Here is a 20814-nt window from a genome sequence, read left to right as displayed (position 1 = left end):
TCTTCTCATGCCAAAATATTCTGATTAAAATGAACTTTTGTTGCCACCTGAATTATCTACTGCTTAAGGCAGCCTGCCTTTATCAGAGTTTGAAGTATGAGAATCTCTCTACCAACAAGGGTATACAAATCTGTTTGCAAGAGAGAGAGAGAGAGATTGCAAAAATGTATTGATTAAAAAACTGTATTACAATGGTGAATTTACAAACTACAAAAGTTTGATGAGTGCTATACAGAGCCAAAACAAGAACGAAGACGCCCGCTCAATTCTTGAACTCTATTCGCCTGGTTAAAGTGACTTCCATTCAGAGATACGGAACTTCCCACACCCACAACGAAAAGTAGCAACAGCTCAAATAACAGGATCCTTGGAGACTACAAAGGACCAGCATACTTCCATGAAATTATGGTGCTTACATTTTTACAGCCACAGTGAAGCCCCAAAACCATAAGCCACCAGCCACATTGAAGCCCAAGACCATACGCTAAAGCACCAAGCTATGCAGAGTAGTTTGCATGGCTAAAGCTTCCGCAGCACTTCGCAAGACATAACACACACCCACACCTGGAAACCCTAATGAAAGCCAGCAAGTTAATATGGCGCTTACCATTGTGCTGGTTCTTTCCCTTACAGAAGTGAGACTCCACCTTGAATGACTCACCTAAAAAAGGTAATTGACCTCACACTCAACCTGTTACAAAAGAGCCAGAAACAAACAGGCCAGTATAAAGATATAATGATTTGCTTAAAAATCATCATGAGTTTCAAACACTTGCCTTACTGTTGGCCAATGCATAGATTCTGTCCTAGCTCCATCGTCCAAATTGACAGCAATCCAGATTGCAAAAGTTGGCTATACAACACAAAATCCAGGATCAGAAGACTTGTCAGGTTCCCAAAATGTATTGGAGAAGAGGGATGAGATAAAAACGAAGGGTACACAAAACTAGTAAGGTTTTAAGCACAGTTGCTGGTAAAAAGCACGTATAGTGGTGCAGGACCTGCCACCACAATATGCACCAGTTAATACATTGTCTGTGCAAAAAAATAAGATAAAAAACTTAACGTTATCAAATAATCACGGAAGATCTAACAATATAAACCTCACCAATGTCACACAAATTTTTTATATAAATAAAATACCAGCATGTGAAGGAGCACAGAACCAAAGATTACACTATTACAGTAGAAAAAGTGGACCAGCAAAAAAAGAAGTTGCTGACCCAAAAAATAGTGAAAGACAGAGGAAGGGATATGAAGTACCTAAGTTTTTGTTATTATAAGAAAGTGTAGAAAAAGAAAAAAAATAAAGCGAAAACAGTACAAATTCAATCCAGTACAAATTCGAATCCACAGTTTTCAAAAGAAACTCACTCACAATTGAGGTTCTGAGTGCTGGAAGTTGATCCTGACACAAATTCAGCATGCTCCACTCCAATGACTACATGGTTTGACTAGTTCTTGGTCGACTCCAATAGCATTCGCTGTCCAATTCAGAAGTCTCCTAGTACAGTTGGTCTCCACATTCTGCATGTCAATCAATGCCACATTTCCAGCTCTGTCCTCAATTAGGCTAATGTTTCCTTGGACTCTGAGAAAGATACTGCACATGGAACTACCAATTCATTCCAGGAAAGAGGTTTCTCCAACTGTTCAGATGGCTTTACCGCACAACCATCCTGTGAAGGCTTTACCTCATTTCTAACTCTTGGGAATTCAGAAACAAGCATAGATGTGCACTCATTTCTAGTGATTGATTCATGCATAACATCTTCAACCACCCGCATGTCTCCCACGCTATCCTTTTCACTCTTCAACTGTCTAACAGGCAATCTAACATCGGAATTCTTATCTGCATCTCCAGTTGCCCGACACTCTAATCTATTGCCATTACTGAAGCTGATATCAGGTGTTCCACCAGATCTACCTGCATTATTTGATGGGGATACAGACTCTGTACGTGAAGGACTAATAGCGGTCTGCTTCACTTGTTTGATTGGCCCCACATCCTCTGTTTTAGGATCAATTTTCCTCTTGATATGTCGTTCAGCAGACCCAGAACCAGATCCCCCAGCATCTTCATCATTTCTTTCATCCTGCTGGCTTGCATGCCTCAACGGTCGAGGACGTTTATACCCATCGGGGAAAACAAAGGGAGGAAGCTGCTTCCGGCGAACATGACAAACATATATGTCCATCCCAGGTTTCCAGAACATATACATGTTTATTTCTTGCCTGAACTCATCAACTGTTCCACGTATATCAAATTGCTGACCTTCTTGACCTCTCACTCCCTCTTTCCTCTGCAAACCCATAAAGAAAGCACAATGTGGGCATGGCTTGGATGTGTCTACATATTCCTTTGGATACGGATGGCACTGCAGCATCCCATTCGTGTCTCGCTCTATCTGCAGGAAGGCACAGGCAAACCATTAATAGGAACAATACTATAATCTCCTCCATCTCGACTAATTGTCTAAACAGGCTCAACTATCAGAGATCCCATAAATGTGAACAAAACTCAATAGACTGTATACTCCGTAAAGATTTACAAAATAAAAATTTACCAAAACGAAAAATTTTACCTTCAGGGTAAGCTGTCTAAACCGGGATTCTACCCACCCCTTCCACGCCAGCAAATCATCAGAATCAGCTGCAACTATGTCCACCTGCAGATAGTTTTTGTATGCCTCAAAAAAAAGATAAGGTTCAAAGAGAGCGCTCCACTGGGTCTTGTTCAGCTCAATCTCCTACAATAAACCAAAGGGGAAACGACATCAGTGATGAAACATAGCCCTTAATGGAAGAAAAAACTCAATTCATGCACTCACCTCACATATCCTATTACCATGGTGGAACTGCTCTGTCATAACTCGTAGAGTACTTATTGAGACATTGTAACTAGAGTTCATGCAAGGATACGCAGGAGTTATTATTGGCATGTGATGAAAGCGGTCACGAGGGTTTTTACGAGGATCCCATGTAGGGAAACCAAGTTCATTCTCTTCAATTGAACATAAAGTTACAGGATTTGGCCAACGCCACTGAGTGTATACTCTGAAAAATCTAGAAACCAACATGCTAGGAATTGCATTGGGATAAAGCTGACATATCCGAGCAACTAATATAGCCCAATTTACACCACCCAGGAATCCAGTAACCTACACACAATAGAAAAAAGGAACGGACCATTGCATAAGTGTAAAACTAAAGAGTTAATACCAATGAAGATTCTGAGAACTTAGACCACTGCCCTTACATTTGAATAAACACCACGCCTTTTAGCCCAAAACTTCAAACATCTGAGTGTCGTGCGGAAATGCTACAGTTACATAGAGTGTCAAAGGTTGAGTCAATTCAAAATAGAAATAAACCAGGTAAGGGATAAGTTATGATCAACCTCAACATTGGGGACAAGTTTAAGAATTTGATCTGCAACCCTGCAGCCGTTCAGACTTCGAACAGTTTGCTCATCGACATCAAATAGCACAGATTCATGTGAGATGTCCAGATCCTGTGGACAAGTATGTTCCAACACCACATCAATGTCGTAAACACCACTATTCATTGTCTCAATCATGAAGCAGTATAAGTGTCTCAAAATGTTAGTAACCAATTTGCCACAAATAATGATGGATAAAAAAATCACAATGTTAGTACATTGTACAAGCAAAAAACAATCAGGATATTAGTACCAGAGCATTAGATGGCCCACATGACCAAACAAGATAGGAAGGTAGCAAGATATTGTTTACAGGGGCTTGGAAACAGTCCTTCTTATGGTCGCATGGTTATGAAGCACAATGGATAAATGGAACAAAGAGCAAAAGATTTTAAGAAGGTGAATTCTGAACCCACCTCTGGAACAACCAAAAGAGATATGCTTGCATACAAAAGATCTATTGATATTCCCCGGAGCTTGAATTTCATGACGGGTACATGAGCATCAGGAACTGGTTGAAGTTCAGTAACCTCTTCCATTTCAGCCAGCATATCATGCAAAATAATAAAAAAATCTTCCTGGAGAAAGAGTCAAATGTGAGGTAGAGATGTGGGTAATAAATCAGACCGGATGCATTAAACAAGAACTGGTTCTATATATAGACGGATAAAGATATATACATCACCTCTCGATTCACATACGATGGCCCAACACACAAAGTGTCTATGTCAGCTCCAGGCCCATGAACCTGTCAAAATAATAAATTTGTTGCTACATCAAACACATAAAGAATGGTTATCACAGAGAGGAAAAAAAACATGAAAAGTGGGCAACAAGTAGCATAAATAGTCTCTCACTCAGTAGTTGGACCAAATAACCAAAGCAGGAAAAAATCTAGGGCTTCACATTAACATCTAATCCTTTATAAAACTACAGTTGGTTATACTCAAAACAGCAGCAAGTTGTACAGTAAGATTAATGATATAACAGCGGTTCACCATTGTAGAACTAGCTGTTCTCACAGACTGGCATAGATCAATCCGCAGATGTTATACATGTTCACATCCATTGGTCATTGAATAAGATCCAAATAATCTCATTATAAAAGACTTCCGGTAGATTTTAATATTAGCAATGGTCCTTTGCATTTTGGCCGTGTACCAGTGTCTTCATTATGAAGCATGGATCCTTGCTTGACAAATTTCAGAATGGCACATAAAATCACCGAAAATAGATAGCATACCGTTGTGGCTCATAACCCAAATCTGTTTGTGAAACTCCAAACGATGAAATTGTACTCCACACCCAAATATGAATAACATCAGTTAGAAGAAATCATTGGGAACTTATATTTACCCTGAGACAATATGACCCAAAAGTAAAAATGACAGCATTTGCATCCTCCACCATCTGATCTGTGTAGCCTCTTTGGCTTGTCAATTGCTTCACCCAGTCTTTCACAATCTACAGTAAAAGTCAAAGTATAACCATTAATTACTTCATTAAACATAAGCTGCATCCATTGGATGCAAAATGCAAGACTTCAAATCAATGGGGATGCCTGTAAATGAAGCATCGATGGTTCAATAAATTTGAGCCAAAAAGAACTCAATGACTGAAATTTATGCCTTAAACCACCCACCAACTGCGATAAAATGCCGTATTTCCTAAGATTTGCAAAAATGATAACTATAAGGGTGGCTATAACTGATTCTTCTCAAAGTCGACACTAGAACAGAGAATTATATACCCGATCAATGCGGCCAAGAACCTCTACTCTCTTTGCAGCTTCGTCTGTGCTCTCATAAAGCCTCGAATCAATCAAGAACTACCAAAATTAATAGAAAACAAATAAAGTCATCAACTTGTAAATCAAACCTAACCAAAATTAACCACGTTATATATAAATATGTGTGTGTGCACCTTTTCGAGTTCGGCATTTCGTTGAAGGTCGGACTGGGTGGGCCCGGAAAGAAATATCGTGGTGTCGTACTTCTTTGACGGCTGTTGAGTCGGGGAAGAAGCGTTTGGACCCTCAGAACCCGCCATTTCAGCACCCGAAATCCCAAACCAAAATACAGCCTAACCAAAAATGGGAAAATATTCAAAACTAATCTTTTTATAAGAAAAATATATCCTAGGGAAGATCGACTAAGATGAAACTTAATTTTAGCAAAATATTTGAAAAATGGGATCAGAAGGCAATTCAAGTTGAGAGTGTCAGTTGCTGCAAAAGCACTCTTTGGAGAAGCTGAAATAATCAAAACCCTAATTTGTCGACGGAGAAGAATCGGAAACCTAATAAGCTCTAAAGCAATCAGACAAGGAAGTCAGAGAGAGAGAGAGAGAGAGAGAGATCTGAATTGGGCAATGAAAGCAAGAGAGAGACAGAAATGGAGGGAAAAAAGAAGAAGAGCCAAAGATCGAGAAAAGAGTGAGATGAGGATTTTGAGAGAGAAGAAGAAACAGAGTAGAGAGACAGAGAGAGATGTTAGTTGGGGTTGGTCGATGTTCGAATTCGGATTTGATCTGATGCGGACTTGATTAAATTAAAGACCCTGCGAACGTTACATACAGTCAAGCTTTTTTTTTTCCATTTGTATAATTACATAAAACTCCCCTGAATTTGGACTTATTTTCCCTTTATAAATAAAAAGTTTTTTAAAACAAAAAAAATTATTTTTAGCCCGTAACGTCACTGTCACTGTGCGTTTGTTACTCCCAAAGCGCGAAGCAACCAACCAACCAATCAAAACAAAGCACTCGCATTTTCCTCAAGAGCTCCGGCGGTCTACATGCTCCTCCTCCTCCACCTACCCTCCTCTCCCTCCTCCGCCACTCAAATGGCGCGTTACATTCCACGCGCCGCCCTCATGTCCAACTCATCTGCGCCGCACCTAATCTTCCCGACCGGAACGAACCGTTTCGAGGCCTCAAAATCCCCGGTTTTTGGTCTGAGATTTCATGCGATGTGCGGAGAGAAATTGAGGGGTGCTGCGAGTGCGAGACCATTGCTAAGGGGACGAGCCTTCGCTGCTCAGAGAGACCCCAGAAAGGCGAGGCGGCGAGCCCCAAAGAGCAAGGAGAAGGAGCTGGAGCTCAGTGTCAGTGTTTCTATGGAAGAAGCTTTGCCTGAAAATCCTGAAATCTCGGTATGTAATCTGTGTACTGTGCAAGATTAGAATGATCGCCACATGTTTGTATAAATTTTTCTCATATAATACGAGATTGAAAATTGCAGACTACTGCGGAATTGCTTCGTGTAGATGCTCCAGCGGCAATGAAACTGGCGTTTGACGGTCTGAAAGATTCGGTGTATAAAACAAGGGATAATGCGGTCAGCAATGTTGGTGGATATGAAAGCGCCGAGCTTTCCGTGCTTTTTTGCAATAACGAATTTATCCGAAAACTTAATAAAGAATGGAGAGGGGAGGACCATGCTACTGATGTTCTTTCCATGTCCCAGCATGTCCCTGATCTTAGGCTTCCCATTGTACTAGCTCATTTGATTTTTTCTATCTTTTGTTTATTGTATAATAGGTAAAGGGTGTATTTTTTGTAATAAATGCTTGACCGGCATTTCGTATGATTTGCAGCTTATGTTGGGTGACATTGTGATTTCTGTTGAGACAGCTGCAAGACAAGCCGAGCAAAGAGGCCACACGCTCCTTGACGAGATGCGCATTCTCATGGTTGGTTTTAGAATATGATTATTACTGTTTAATATATTTTGAAGAGATGAGTGTTCTCTAGAAGGAATATTTGTTGTCTATAATGTTACACAGGAACATAACAAGCAAAAAGGCATAGTCAATAGAATGTGTCATTTGCACCTATTAAATAACTCATATTAGAAACTTCTTAGTGTAATTTGATTAATTTAATCACTGAACTCTCCTGTAGGTGCATGGTTTGTTACATCTATTAGGATTTGATCATGAGCTTAGCAAAGATGCTGAAGTGGAAATGGAGAAGGAGGAAGATCTTCTCTTAAAGAGTCTTGGGTGGCAGGGAAAGGGGTTAATTCAGAGTGTATATGATGCTGAAACCCATACCCAGGGGGACAAACTAGATGGTAATTTTATATTTTTCCAGCTTCACTTTTGCATCCTTACTTTAATTTGTTAATTGTATAATCTCTCCATTGAATTCTGTCGATGCAATTTTCTTGGTTAAACTTTGTGGTCAGATAATCTTACATCTGAGTTGTTAAAAGACAGTAAGAGAGAAGGCAGCCTTCAATATAATAAGCCAAAGTTCAGATATGTTTTCTGTGATATGGATGGTAAGTTTGAGCTTACATTGTCCCATGCATTTATTGTATTTTATTTAACTTGTACCAATTGTTATTTATATTTATTTTTCTTGATATACAAGGCACCCTTCTCAACAGCAAAAGTCAACTGAGTTCAACAAATGTGAAGGCTCTGAAAGAGGCCTCATCAAGGGGTGTGAAAGTAGTGATAGCAACCGGAAAAGTAAGAACCTTTGTTGCTATTCATTATCAAGAGATACTATACTCGGAAATGTGATTTCATACTTCTTGGCCAGTATAAAGTTTACTTATTTTGATTGGTATGTTAGTAACTTTGTGTTATTCTTGTTTTCTATTGTTGCTCAATATTACTTCATACATGATTTTCTTTTTTATTGTTGAATAGAGTTGATTAAAAAATCTTCTAATTGTTGACAGCTCTTTGGAACAGGCTCGTCCAGCTGTGATGCGCATTTTTAAGGAAGTTGATTTAGCCGGAAAAGATGGCATTGTTTCAGAATTTTCTCCTGGGGTTTTCTTGCAGGTTCTATCTTTTCTCCTTTGAAAATTTTATCTTAAGGTTGTTGCTAAGTTAAATGTGATGAACATCAAACTGCCTTCACTTGTTAGATGCATACTTACTCTTTTGTCCGGAGAGCTGTTATCTTAATATTTTCAAGTTTGCTCTAGTTATATACCGTGGAATAAAGTTCTCACTTGTATCTACCCATGATCTACATGTAGTACTTTCTGTTGTAAGATTGATAAGGACACTAGAGGGAAGTGTGGTATCCGTTCGTGTTCTCTCTTAAACATTTACATGTATTTTGTCTGTCACTAAAGTTACATGGTTCCCAAGTATTTAACCGATGACTCATCTATAATGCTTGGTCAAGATTTTAAGAAACAAAATGCTCATTGGTTGTTGCATATAATATTTCTCCCTTAGAACTTTTTTGGTTTCTGTCTCGGATTGATAGCAGTATGTATTGTCCTTATTGTCTGCCTCTTCTTGATTCCAGGGATTGCTTGTTTATGGTAGGCAAGGTCGGGAAATTTTTAGAAGGAATTTGGATGCAAATGTATGCAGAGAGGTAATACCTTGGTGAGGCATGCAATAATTTATTGCTCATTGGTTTGTAATAAAATAAAAGACCTTATGGTTTTTATGTGCAGGCATGTCTTTACTCTTTGGAGACTGAGGTTCCTCTTATTGCATTTACCGAGGATCGTTGTTTAACGCTATTTGATCACCCACTTGTTGATTCTATGCATACTGTATATCATGAGCAAAAGGTGCCAAAAGATTAGTTTTCATCATGATCATAAATATTCTGTTATTGCCTGAGATTTCTTTTTCTCTTGTTTTATATACGATTTACATGGAGGGTATTTACAGGCAGAGATCATGCCTTCAGTTGAGCATCTCGTGGCTGCTGCTGGAATACAGGTATGGTCCTCAAGGAGGTAGAATACCCTCCCCCAACCCCATCCCCCTCTAAAAATAAATAAAAAAGCGCCTGTGAACTTTTTATAAGATACCTATGTACTAGTTGCGTCCATTGTGAAGCTACTTTGTCTGACTTTTGGTTTGTTTTTTATTTTCATTCAAATCCATTTCAAGTCTTATGCATTATGAAATTATGCATGTTACTTTGCACTCAGTTTTGCTCATTAGTTGTAACTTTAGGACTTTGCTCTGAATTTCTCTTGATTCTTACAACAGTTATTCTTGTGTGACATTGAGCTTTTCATCAGAAGGTCATTGTTTAGCCTCTCCAATTCATTTTAAAACATGATCGAACTAATATCTTGTAGTTCTTGCTGCTTTTGGTTCATGTAATGACGCACACCTTATCAAATATACAGAAACTAGTCTTCATGGACACTCCTGAGGGAGTGACTACTGCTTTGAGGCCATACTGGTCAGAAGCAACTGGAGACTCTGCCAGAGTTGTTCAAACTGTGCCTGATATGCTTGAAATTGTTCCCCCCGGAACCTCGAAAGGCAGTGGAGTAAACATGCTGCTTGGTCATTTGGGAATCACTCCAAAGGAGGTATGGGCCAGCAGAGTTATTCTTCCATGTTGTTGTTTTTGGCCTCTTCTGCTTTAAGGGAGTTACGGTATATACCTCCTCTTGATCGGCATGAGGTTTATAAACACAGATTGGAAAAAGTATGCTAACCATCCAAATCCACAAGTTTAGCGATGTTAGTGGATGATAAAGCTACTGTTATTGACTTTTATATAGTTCCTTCTTAGTTGTACACCAAATTTGATGTTATTCCTGATCTATTCTCATGGCTTATTTTTTCAGATCATGGCTATTGGCGATGGAGAAAATGATATAGAGATGCTTGAGCTGGCTTCTTTAGGCATTGCTCTTAGTAATGGAGCAGAGAAGACAAAAGCTGTGGCTAATGTAGTTGGTCTCAGCAACGACGAAGATGGTGCAGCCGATGCGATCTACCGGTATGCATTGTGAGCTTCCCTTCAGACAAAGAACTGGAACAAATATAGCTTGAACAATTAGGATGAGTCATGTCTCATATGCAACCTGTCAAATTCTTTACAATAATTTCCAGTATGAAGAACTGCTAGTGAGCCTAGCGATAGAGATGGAATTGTCATTTTGTGCACTTTATAGAGACATTTGTGCTAAATACATTTTTCGTGTATTTTTACATGGAGTCATCCTCCATGACACTTGTCAGTAATATTTACCAAAAATGGGAAAGAAAAGTTGGTTTTTTTTGGTACATTGCAAATGAATGCAACGTTATATCTTCTAGTGTTTTTCTGATCGTTGACGCACGTGAGTCTCACAAAGAACTCACATGAGTCTCACAAAGAACTCACATGAGTAACGATGCGGAAGTGCACAGGCACTTGCTAATGAACATGGCAAAATCCTATTGACCAAAAAAAAACAAGGCAAAATCCATGTGTGATTTCCGAAAGTCGGTTTATTAAAACAATACAAGATAAAATGATAATCCTCTCAAAATCAGAAGCTTCAATTTCAAAGAGTTTTTCTACTTAAACCCCGCATACTCTTTATTCACCCTAACTTCTAATTCAAAATTTCAAAATTTCAAAGAAAATCCTACTATCTTCCCAAACTAACCCTAAATACACACCCAACAAAAAAAAAAAATTAAAAAATCATCAACCTCACACCTCACACCCCACTTTCTCCTTCTGTGTGGTGTTCTGTCGAGCAGAAGCAGCCGAAGCCCTTCTCCAGGTGTTTGGTGCGGCAGGAGTTTTAGGCACCTCAGTCTTTTCTTGGTCCATCGCGGATTCGCGGGGCGACTTTGAGTCAATGGCTGTGAGCTTTCTGGTTCTACTTGGATGGGCTTTCTACGAGTCGAGGTTCTGCGGGCAGTACGAGGGATACTTAGTGATCCGTCCATGATTTCTGCGGAGATTCCTGGGGACCCGATTTGGATTGATTCAGGAACTCTTCAAGCCCTTCCACCTGACATTCCACCTGACACAGTGATTTGCAGAACACTCAGATTCCAATAAATTAATAAACCCAGCCAGCGTGTGTTGTTTAATTAAGATGATTTGCAGAACATGTGAGGCATATTTAACAAAGTTCTGTCAGCCCATAAAAATTGGACTGACAGTGTATTACAGAATTCAAATCAAAACAGAGCAATTCCCAGAATATATGAATCTGAAAATTTACTGATTTTGGAGACTTCCACTATCAATTTTCTTGGCAACCAAACGGATTTCAAATCTATAATGTTAAACAAGGTAGAACATGTGATTAATTAGAAAGTTTTTAAAGAAAAGTATATTAGAGAATCCAAATCGAACACAGCTATACCCGGTTTTTTCCTTTTTCTTTTTTTTTAAAAAGTATCGCCGCGCGGCTATACTCGTTCTTCACTAATATTTTTTAAAAATAGTATAGCCGAACGGCTTTACGTTTTGACACGTGGGAAGCGCTTAGAGGGTCCTTTTATAATAATATATACAAAAGAGTATAGCCGGACGGCTATACCCGATTTTTTAATTTTTTTATTAAACGGTATAGCCGGTCGGCTATACTCGGTTTCATTAATGTTTCTAAAAGTAGTATAGCCGAGCGGCTGTACAGGGTTTTTCTTGTTTTAAATTTCTTAATAAATAGTATAGCCGAGCGGCTATATTCTTTGTATATATAGTGGCATCCTTTTTTTCTTTTAAATTTTTTTCCCTCAATTTTCATTTATCGATAAGAGTAGTTTAGAGCATTATCCATTACTATTAGGTCATTACCCGAGTCTCTATTGTCTCCTTTTGATTTTTTACTTTTCCAAAGTTATTACCCGTATAAACAATTTAGCACTTTCACGTTTAATAATTTATTATATACATATGTACGTATTTTTCAATAATACATCCATGTTCTGTACACATCTTAAAGACTCGGTAAAGTTCACGTTTGTTTAAAAAGCAAACATACAATACTTGTATTATACAAGTATGTATGTATTTTTCATATTTAATACACGTATTATTTACAAAAATTTCCTTAAGACACACATAATTCACACATATTATTGAATATAAATAATATATATTAAAAAATAATATAGTAGCCGAACATTTAAGTTATAATTTGCAAAACTTTTGCTGAATAAAACACTTACGTATTTTATTCATATTTTTTCCCATTTTGTATTTTATTAACTATGAATGAATGTATAGCCGCGCGGCTATACACGATTTTTCCTATTTTTTAAAAAATGGTATAGCCGATCAGCTTTACTGTTATTGACACGTGCGCTAAGCGGGTCTTTTTTTAATATATATATATATATATATATATATATATACAGAAATTCTCTTATGCGGACATCCGGACGTTATTATCGTGCGGACGCAGTGTATTTTGTACTACCCCTCTTTGTTTTCCTGCCTGTTTACAATAGGATCCGCACGATAATAACGTGCGGACATCCGGATAAGAGAATAACTGTATATATATATAATAGTATAGCCGCTCGGCTATACCATGTTTTTTTTATTTTTAGGGTTATTCGCAGTAATGGTCCCTCAACTATACCCTAAGTTACACTTTAATTACTCAACTCAAATATTAGTTGCAAAGGTCACTCAATTAGGTGTTTTGTTGCACCGTTAGTCCTACCGTCAAGTCTGTTATTTTTTCTGTTTAAAATAATGACGTGGCAAACATCTCTTAGATTATTGATGGGCAAATGTGACTTTTTAGTTAAGATTATTTGTAGTAACGATCCCTCAACTATACTTGGAGTTACATTTTGGTCACTCAATTAGGTGTTGTGTTGCACAATTAGTCCCTACTGTTAAAGAGACTTGACGGTAGGACTAACGGTGCAACAAAACACCTAATTGAGTAACCTTTGCAACTAATATTTGAGTTGAGTCACCAAAGTGTTACTTGGGGTATAATTGAGGGACCATTGCTACGAATAATCCTTATTTGTATTTTTAAAAATAGTATAGCCGCACGGCTATAAGTATTTTGACACATAAGCGCCTAATCGCTGGGCGAGCCCTCTTTTGGTTTTTTTTTATTTTTTTATTTAAATTTTTTTTTATAAATAGTACAGTCGAGCAGAGATACTCGATTTTTTCTAATCTTTTATAAAAAATAATATAGCCGCTTTGTTGTACTGTGTTTTTCTTGTTTTAATTTTTTTAATAAATAGTATAGCCGATCGGCTATACTCTTTATATATATATATTGCAATCCTTTTTTTAAAAAAAAAAAAATTTCCCTAATTTTCATTTATCAATAAGAGTAGTTTATAACATTATTCATTACTATTAGGCCATCACCCGAGTCTCTTTTGTCTACTTTTGATTTTTTACTTTTTCTAGAGTTATTACCCGTATAAACAATTTAGCACTTTCATGTTTAATAATGTATTATACATGCATGTATGTATTTTTTAATTATACATCCGTATTCTGCACACGTCTTAAAGACTCGATAAAGTTCACATTTTTTTAAAAGTAAACATATAATACTCGTATTATACAAGTACGTACATATTTTTCATGTTTAATACACATATTTTTTACAAAATTATTAAGACACAAAATTCACATATTATACACATAATTCTCGCATATTAAAATAATATATATATTAAAAAATAATATAATGGCCGAACATTTAAGTTGTAATTTGCAAAAGGAATTTGACTAAAAAAAATTTATTTTTTTTTAAAAAGAAAAAAGAAAAAAAGAGCCGTTCTCTCATTTGTTGTGGTGTATGGAAACCTTCGTTTTCGTGACGTCTCATCACTTTGTCACTCACGGGGCGCGAAGCAGCCATTAACACACTGCCTTACGAGCTCCAAAGGCCTGGTCTGTAAATGATTCTCCTTTCGTCTACTCTGCTTCGCACCCTCCACCTTCCCTCCTCCTCCGCCACTCAAATGGCGCGTTACATTCCTCGCGCCACTCTCCTGTCCATCACCCCCATTCCCATTCGGCACACCGCCGCGTCATTTCCTGCTCCCCCGCATTCAATCTTCCCTCTCAAAACGCAGCGTTTCTACTCCTCAAAGTCTTCACTTTTCGGTTGGAGATTTCACTCTTTGTGCGGAGACGAATGGAGAGGAGCTGCGAGGCCACCGTTGTTAAGCGGGCCAATCTACAGTTCGCAGAGAGAGTACCGAAAGATGAGGCGGAGGGCCACAAAAACCAAGGAGAAGGAGAAGAAGGAGATAGAGCTCGATGTCAGCATTTGCATTGAGGAAGATTTGCCTGACGATCCTGAAGTCCTGGTAAGCTCAGTACGACCACCACGTGTTTGTGTAAATGTTTCTCGGTATAATACAAGCATAGCATATTAGCTGAAGTAAAGTGGAGTTTGAAATTTGCAGAGTATTGCGGAATTGCTTCGTCTCAACGTTCCATTGGCGATGAAGCTAGCTTTTGATGGTTTGAATGGTTCAGTGTACAAAACAAGGGACAATGCCATAAGCGACGTTGGTGGTTTTGAAAGCGTCGAGCTTTCGGTACTTCTCTGCAACGATGAGTTTATCCGAAAACTTAACAAGGAATGGAGAAACGAGGACCATGCCACCGATGTTCTTTCGTTGTCACAACATGTCCCTGATCTTAAGCTTCCCATTGTACTAGCTCGTTTGCTTTGTTCTCTTTGTTAAATCTTATTTGTTTTCTTATTACATAACTTTAGTCACTGAGCATTTGTATCATTTGCAGCTTATGTTGGGTGACATTGTGATTTCTGTTGAGACAGCGGCAAGACAAGCAGAGGAAAGAGGTCACTCACTTATTGACGAGATACGCATTCTCATGGTTGGTTGGTTTAAGTATATGTATATATGTTTTAAAGTTTATACTTTGGGGTGACACTTTTTGGTGTAATTTGATAAATTTAATCACTGAATCCTCCTGTAGGTACATGGATTGTTGCATTTATTAGGATTTGATCATGAGGTTAGTGAAGAGGCCGAACTGGAAATGGAGAAGGAGGAGGAGCTTCTGTTAAAGAGCCTTGGGTGGAAGGGGAAAGGATTAATTCAGAGTGCACATGATGCTGAAACCCATGTTAATTCTCATGAGGAAAAACCAGATGGTAGTTTTATCTTTTTTCGGCTTCAGTTTTACATCCTTTTGTCATTGGACCTTATTCATTCCGTAGCTATGATTTTCTTATATAAATTTGTAGTGAGATAATCTTACAGGTGAATTGTTAAAAGACAGGAAGAGAGAAGGCAGCCTGCGATTTTATAAACCAAAGTTCAAATATATTTTCTGCGATATGGATGGTAAGTTCGAGGTTATTGTGCTCGTACACGTTCACTGTGCTGTGTATTAAGCTTATGATAAACTTTTTATATTTATTCTCTTGACATACAAGGCACCCTTCTCAACAGCAAAAGTCAAATTAGTTCAACAACTGTGAAAGCTCTCAAAGAGGTCTCATCAAGGGGTGTGAAAGTAGTGATAGCTACCGGAAAAGTAATAACATCTTCTTTTTATTCATAATCAGGAGGATATTATACTCTAAATCTGTTTTCATTTATGTTCGCCAATATGAATTTTACTTATTTTGATTGGTCTATTTTGGAAACTTTGTTATTCTAATGTTTTACTGTTGGTTGAAAAATCTTCTAATTGTTCATAATTCTTTGGAACAGTCTCGTTCAGCCGTGATAAACATTTTTAAGGAGGTAGATTTAGCTGGAAAAGATGGCATTGTTTCAGAATTTTCTCCTGGGGTTTTCTTGCAGGTTAATCTTTTCTCCTTACAAATTTCGTCCTCACCATGTTGCAAGTCTGATGAACAAAGCACTGTATTCACTTGTCAGATACTGCTCAGTCTTCTGTTGAATGTGATTGCATAATTTTCTCACTTGTATTTACCCAAATTGTACACAACAATCTGCATTTGGTTTAGACCTAGATGTTTTTCTTCCTTTTGTAAGCTTGATGTGGACACTATATTGAACGGTGCTAACCATTCCTGCTCGGTCTTTAAAAAATTTCATGTTCTTTGTCTGTCACCAAACTTATAAGGTAAATTCGTACTAAGTTTTACTGACTTAATGGGTCATATTTATACGAAACAAACAGAATGCCTTACTGATTGTTGGGTATACTTCTCTTTCTTAGAAATATTTTTGCGTGAGTTAATATCTGTTCTTATTGTCTGCCTCTGCTTGATTCCAGGGATTGCTTGTTTATGGTAAACAAGGTCAGGAAATCTTTAGAAAGAATTTAGATCCAAGTGTCTGCAGAGAGGTAATACCTTGGTGGGGATTGCTAGACTTTCATTTTTCCATTGGAAATGTATTGAAACAAAAGACATATGCTCTTTTTGTGCAGGCATGTCTTTACTCATTGGAGAATAAGGTTCCTCTTATTGCGTTTGGCAAGGATCGTTGCTTATCTCTATTTGATCATCCATCTGTTGACTCGCTGCATACAGTATATAATGAGCCAAAGGTGCCAAAAGATTACTGTTTCATCATGATAATAAATTTCTTTATTGCATGAGCTCCCCCTTCCCCTTTTCCCTTTTTATACAAGGTTTACATGAAAGATATTTACAGGCGGAAATCATGCCTTCAGTTGAGCATCTCTTGGCTGATGCTGACATACAGGTCTCCCTCTCCCTCCCTCCCTCTCTCTCTCTCTCTCTCTCTCTCTCTCTCTCTCTCTCTCTCTCTCTCTCTCTCTTAAGTTCAATTGCCATTATGGTCTGACTATTTACATCCGGTTTGATTAACTTTAGGGATGTTTATTTTCAATTTACATTCAAAACCATTCCAGGTTTATGCATTATGAAAATGTGCAAGCCACTCGCACTGAGCTTTGCTCTTAATTTCTCTTTATTCATAACACTTAATATTGTTGAAAATTGAAGTTCCGTCAGTCTCTAATCAACTGTATCACTATCATGAAACTAATATATTGTTGCTCTTCTGGATATACAGAAAGTACTCTTCTTGGACACTCCTGAGGTAGTGGCTACCACTTTAAGGCCATACTGGTCACAAGCAACTGGAGATCGTGCGAAAGTTGTTCAAGCTGTACCAGGTCACCTTGAAATTGTTCCCGCAGGAACCTCAAAAGGGAGTGGAGTAAACATGCTACTTGATCATTTGGGAATCACTCCAAAGGAGGTATGTGCCAACAGAGTTATTTTCCTATCTTGTTGTTTTAGCCTCTAATGGGAGTTAGTCGTATACCTTTACTTGACCGCATTAGGGTTATTACCACCAGTTGGGAATACAGGCATCCCTAGTCAAGGTTACAAATGCATTATCGAACTTGTGGACCTAGTCAGCTTTTATCCACTAGACCAAACCCCTTGGGTGTTTTGGCAATATTTTGAAAAGCAAAATTATGGACTTATATGAACTCAGAAAAGAGAAAAATGAAAAACAAAACATGTTGCAGATGAAATAAGTAATATTTATTCATTTTTTTCCCTTATGTTTATGTATATATTTGCAGGGACTGTGTGGACTGCATGTGCACATATAATCACAACATCAATAGGTGCTGGGGTGCTTTCTCTGGCATGGGCTATGTCTCAGCTTGGTTGGGTTGCTGGCATTTGCACTATGTTGTTTTGCTCCTTAGCTGCCCTTTATGCTGCCACTCTCTTAGCAGATTGCTATAGATTTCCAGACCCAGTTACAGGCAACAGAAATTACTCTTACATGGAAGCTGTCAAAGCCAATTTAGGTAACTCATTTCGGATATATTGCTCGCTCTTATTTTCCAATGGTCAATTTTTGTTGATAGATTTTATGTTTTTATTTCGTTAATGTATAAAGGTGGAACAATATTTTACAAATTCTGTGGATGGATGGTGTATTTAAATCTCGCTACAATTGGAGTCGGCTTTACCATCACCACAGCAAAAAGCATGGTGTAAGTTCATTTTCTTGGAACAAAGTGATGAGAAATATCGCTGTGTCAATATATATGATGCATTATAATTAATTCGAGTTCTTGTGTGCATTTGAGTACTTAGGGCTATACAGAAATCGCATTGCCATCGCAAAAGTGGGGGTGATGCCCCATGCATGTTTTCCAATATTCCACACGTGGTTGCATTTGGAATTGTTGAAATTCTTTTATCTCAACTCTCAAACTTTCACAAGATCTCTTGGCTCTCAAAGCTTGCAGCAATTACGTCTTTTGGGTATGCCTTTATCGGAATTGGACTTTCCCTTTCAAAAATCATAACGGGTAAGTTGTCCATCCACAAAATGTTGAAACCAATCTCCCCAAAATGAAAAATGGACACCAGAAAATAAAATTATAATAAAAATTTTGCTTGAGCAGGGCATGGAGGAAAACCCACTGTTGCAGGAGTGGACCTATCTTCATCTGAGAAAATTTGGAGGATGTTTGTAGCAGCTGGAGATATTGCATTTGCTTGCTCATATGCTCTGGTGCTTTTTGATATCCAAGTAAGACATGCCAATTTGCCAAGTTAATTCTTGCCTTTTCTTCTGTTGAAAATAGAGAGGCTTTTCTATTTTGTTTTAGCTTAAACATTGCATGCATTTGAATTTTTATTTTTTATTTTTATCAGGACACACTAAAATCATCGCCACCAGAAAACAAAGTGATGAAAAAGGCTGTCTCAATTGGGGGTTTGGTTATGATCATAGTGTTCTTGATGTGTGGTTCCTTGGGTTATGCTGCCTTTGGAGATAAGACCCCAGAAAATCTTCTAGCTGGTTTTGGAGATGATATGGCCTTCTGGCTAGTTGATATGGCCAATGTTTTCATTGTGGTGCACATAGTTGGTGCATATCAGGTGCATAAGATTTTCTTCTAGTAGATAGTCGGACATGTTTTGTTTTTAGACTGTCAATCCAACCTATCGATTAGGTGGAATCTTGTTTTAGTACATAGTCTAGATAGACAATTTAACAACATAACGTACAAAACTGCTATTGAACAAATCTAACGTATATTGTTATTCCTACAGATACTTTGCCAACCAGTGTTCCGAATTGTTGAAATATTAGCTAGAAGGAGGTGGAAAAGGTCTAAGTTCATAAACAGAGAGACCCCAGTTAGAATTGGGAAGATGAGTTTCAACATCAACATGTTCAGGCTGTCATGGAGGACAGCCTATGGGGTGGTAGTCACATTTGTTGCCATTGCTCTGCCTTTCTTCTCAGACATGCTTGCCCTTCTTGGAGCCATTGGCTACTGGCCACTTATAATCTACATCCCATTGGAGATGCACATTGAGCAAAAGAAGATTGGGAAGCTAACAATTCGATGGTTTGGGCTCCACTTGTTGAGCTTTCTGTGCTTGCTTCTTTCCTTGGCTGCAGCATCTGGTGCCATTCATGGTATTTATAAGAGCCTCAATACTTACAAGCTCTTCCAATATAAAGAGTGAAGTGAAGCCAAAATTAAACTAGGCTTGCTTGATGAGCTTGTAGACAATGATTTATTGGGTGGACCATGGAACTCTAATCTTTATTTAAAAAGTTGAATTTCAATTTTACCATTCGTACTATTGAGAGAAATACTTCCTTATTCCCGTTTCATTGTCCCTTTCTTTATATCTCTCTCCTCTTTTGATAAGTGACATGAGAAGAGAGATATAAGAAGGAGGCAATGAAACAGGTGTAGGAAAGTTTTTCTCCACCATTGATGGGTTTGTCATTTTCATTGGTTACAATTAGGTAAAAGTGTTATGGAAAAAATAGAATCAATAAATGGTAGCTTTTGCCTTTCAAATAATGATTTACACCACCTTGCCTTAATCTCTTCAAGCTCATATTCATACCATTGCCAACTACCCATAAAATTAAGAAGTATAATTAGTTAAGCTACTGTTGGCTATTAATTTTTTTTCCAGACCACTTTAAATATTTATATATATATATATATATATTCCTTTATTTCCAATGATCCTTGCTGATGTAGAAATTTCGATCAACGAGTGACTTTACGTGGTTGTTGTTCTGTCAGTCTTTGGGCTTGTTGCTCTGTTTGGGCCTTGCTCTGTTTTTGACCCTCTGCTCGTTGGACCTGGTTTCTATTTCTTGGCCGAGTGGCATGCTTAGGCTTGTTAAGGTTCGATGAAATATGAAAAGATCCTTAATTTGAAAATTAGAAATTCATGCCCATTTAATAGACTCCTTCGACCTTGATTCAAGCAAAGGCAGTAATATTTTTTTATTTTTAAGTAGAAGCGATTTGGGAGGGTGGTTTCGAACTTCTGCCCACATGAGTGAAGATAGAAGAGTGCAACCAACTGAGCTATACCCACTTGCAAATAACTTTCTATTAACAAGTAACAACTCAATTACAACATGACCAATCCAATAGTGACCCAAGCTTATAAACTGGTTAGCTGGCCTAAGCAGCCACTAACTAACTAATCAATCTTGGCGCCAATCAAACTATCTTTTTAAACTAATTATCAACTCAGCTCCACAACTAATCAATTACAATATATAATTAAAAAAACAGTTAACATATTCCAATCACCGATTTGGATGGAGGAATTTGAATTTAACAAAAATGCTAAATTTACTACAAAAATAAAAATCACATTACGTTGGATGTATTTGAAATGACGATATGCAAGGAATCATTTGAAA

The 20814-nt window shown here is 37.8% G+C and overlaps 4 protein-coding genes across 8 annotated transcripts; 3 read left to right on the top strand and 1 right to left on the bottom strand.

The window, feature by feature from the left end:
- Positions 1–148: 148 nt before the first annotated feature.
- Positions 149–5985, bottom strand: PAPS2 (poly(A) polymerase 2). Its single transcript, XM_088246688.1, is given in 14 exon segments — positions 149–853; positions 941–1001; positions 1375–1440; positions 1442–1577; positions 1580–2408; positions 2586–2750; positions 2832–3161; positions 3260–3322; positions 3401–3514; positions 3859–4020; positions 4128–4190; positions 4799–4906; positions 5193–5270; positions 5366–5985. Coding segments are annotated over 13 exon segments (2295 nt in total). The 5' UTR covers positions 5492–5985; the 3' UTR covers positions 149–853; positions 941–946.
- Positions 5986–6131: 146 nt separating this feature from the next.
- On the top strand, positions 6132–10458 carry LOC110761317 (endoribonuclease YBEY, chloroplastic-like). 2 transcript variants are annotated; one of them, XM_021963779.2, is made up of 12 exons: positions 6132–6594; positions 6684–6935; positions 7039–7134; positions 7346–7517; positions 7659–7727; positions 7820–7920; positions 8149–8241; positions 8720–8791; positions 8874–8993; positions 9097–9147; positions 9567–9755; positions 10017–10458. In XM_021963779.2, the coding sequence occupies exons 1-12, from the start codon at positions 6238–6240 to the stop codon at positions 10182–10184; spliced, it is 1740 nt and encodes a 579-aa protein (XP_021819471.2). In that variant the 5' UTR covers positions 6132–6237; the 3' UTR covers positions 10185–10458. The 2 variants fall into 2 exon arrangements, with proteins under 2 accessions (XP_021819471.2, XP_021819470.2); XM_021963778.2 differs by having other exon boundaries at positions 7632–7727.
- Positions 10459–13968: 3510 nt separating this feature from the next.
- LOC110761210 (endoribonuclease YBEY, chloroplastic-like) lies at positions 13969–17846 on the top strand. 3 transcript variants are annotated; one of them, XM_088246848.1, is made up of 12 exons: positions 13969–14478; positions 14578–14829; positions 14921–15016; positions 15119–15296; positions 15406–15489; positions 15582–15682; positions 15862–15954; positions 16394–16465; positions 16550–16669; positions 16777–16827; positions 17161–17349; positions 17684–17846. In XM_088246848.1, the coding sequence occupies exons 1-12, from the start codon at positions 14065–14067 to the stop codon at positions 17711–17713; spliced, it is 1680 nt and encodes a 559-aa protein (XP_088102974.1). In that variant the 5' UTR covers positions 13969–14064; the 3' UTR covers positions 17714–17846. The 3 variants fall into 3 exon arrangements, with proteins under 3 accessions (XP_088102974.1, XP_088102946.1, XP_088102926.1); XM_088246820.1 differs by lacking the exon at positions 17684–17846 and having other exon boundaries at positions 15421–15489; positions 17161–17421; XM_088246800.1 differs by lacking the exon at positions 17684–17846 and having other exon boundaries at positions 17161–17421.
- Positions 17779–19937, top strand: LOC110761320 (amino acid permease 8-like). Of its 2 annotated transcripts, XM_021963785.2 has the most exons (6): positions 17779–17917; positions 18010–18106; positions 18358–18427; positions 18524–18651; positions 18777–19004; positions 19179–19937. In XM_021963785.2, exons 2-6 carry the CDS (start codon positions 18038–18040, stop codon positions 19599–19601), a joined length of 918 nt encoding a protein of 305 aa, XP_021819477.1. In that variant the 5' UTR covers positions 17779–17917; positions 18010–18037; the 3' UTR covers positions 19602–19937. The 2 variants fall into 2 exon arrangements, with proteins under 2 accessions (XP_021819477.1, XP_021819476.2); XM_021963784.2 differs by lacking the exons at positions 17779–17917; positions 18010–18106 and having other exon boundaries at positions 18121–18427; positions 19179–19935.
- Positions 19938–20814: the final 877 nt, after the last annotated feature.

The sequence above is a fragment of the Prunus avium genome, chromosome 1, assembly GCF_965620075.1.
Source record: "Prunus avium chromosome 1, drPruAviu1.hap1.1, whole genome shotgun sequence".
Taxonomy (NCBI): domain Eukaryota; kingdom Viridiplantae; phylum Streptophyta; class Magnoliopsida; order Rosales; family Rosaceae; genus Prunus; species Prunus avium.
This window is presented reverse-complemented; position numbering and strand designations above follow the sequence as displayed.

What these genes read in the sequence shown, in the direction of transcription:
- LOC110761317 (XM_021963778.2), top strand. Translation starts at nt 6,238, where the DNA reads ATGCTCCTCCTCCTCCACCTACCCTCCTCTCCCTCCTCCGCCACTCAA. An exon ending in ACGAGATGCGCATTCTCATG is followed by an intron (nt 7,135 to 7,345) that starts GTTGGTTTTAGA and finishes ACTCTCCTGTAG; the next exon opens with GTGCATGGTTTGTTACATCT. An exon ending in TGGGAATCACTCCAAAGGAG is followed by an intron (nt 9,756 to 10,016) that starts GTATGGGCCAGC and finishes TTATTTTTTCAG; the next exon opens with ATCATGGCTATTGGCGATGG.
- LOC110761210 (XM_088246800.1), top strand. Translation starts at nt 14,065, where the DNA reads ATGATTCTCCTTTCGTCTACTCTGCTTCGCACCCTCCACCTTCCCTCC. An exon ending in TAGTGATAGCTACCGGAAAA is followed by an intron (nt 15,683 to 15,861) that starts GTAATAACATCT and finishes TCTTTGGAACAG; the next exon opens with TCTCGTTCAGCCGTGATAAA. An exon ending in CAGTATATAATGAGCCAAAG is followed by an intron (nt 16,670 to 16,776) that starts GTGCCAAAAGAT and finishes AGATATTTACAG; the next exon opens with GCGGAAATCATGCCTTCAGT.
- LOC110761320 (XM_021963784.2), top strand. Translation starts at nt 18,262, where the DNA reads ATGTTTTCCAATATTCCACACGTGGTTGCATTTGGAATTGTTGAAATT. An exon ending in TGGTGCTTTTTGATATCCAA is followed by an intron (nt 18,652 to 18,776) that starts GTAAGACATGCC and finishes TATTTTTATCAG; the next exon opens with GACACACTAAAATCATCGCC. An exon ending in ACATAGTTGGTGCATATCAG is followed by an intron (nt 19,005 to 19,178) that starts GTGCATAAGATT and finishes TTATTCCTACAG; the next exon opens with ATACTTTGCCAACCAGTGTT.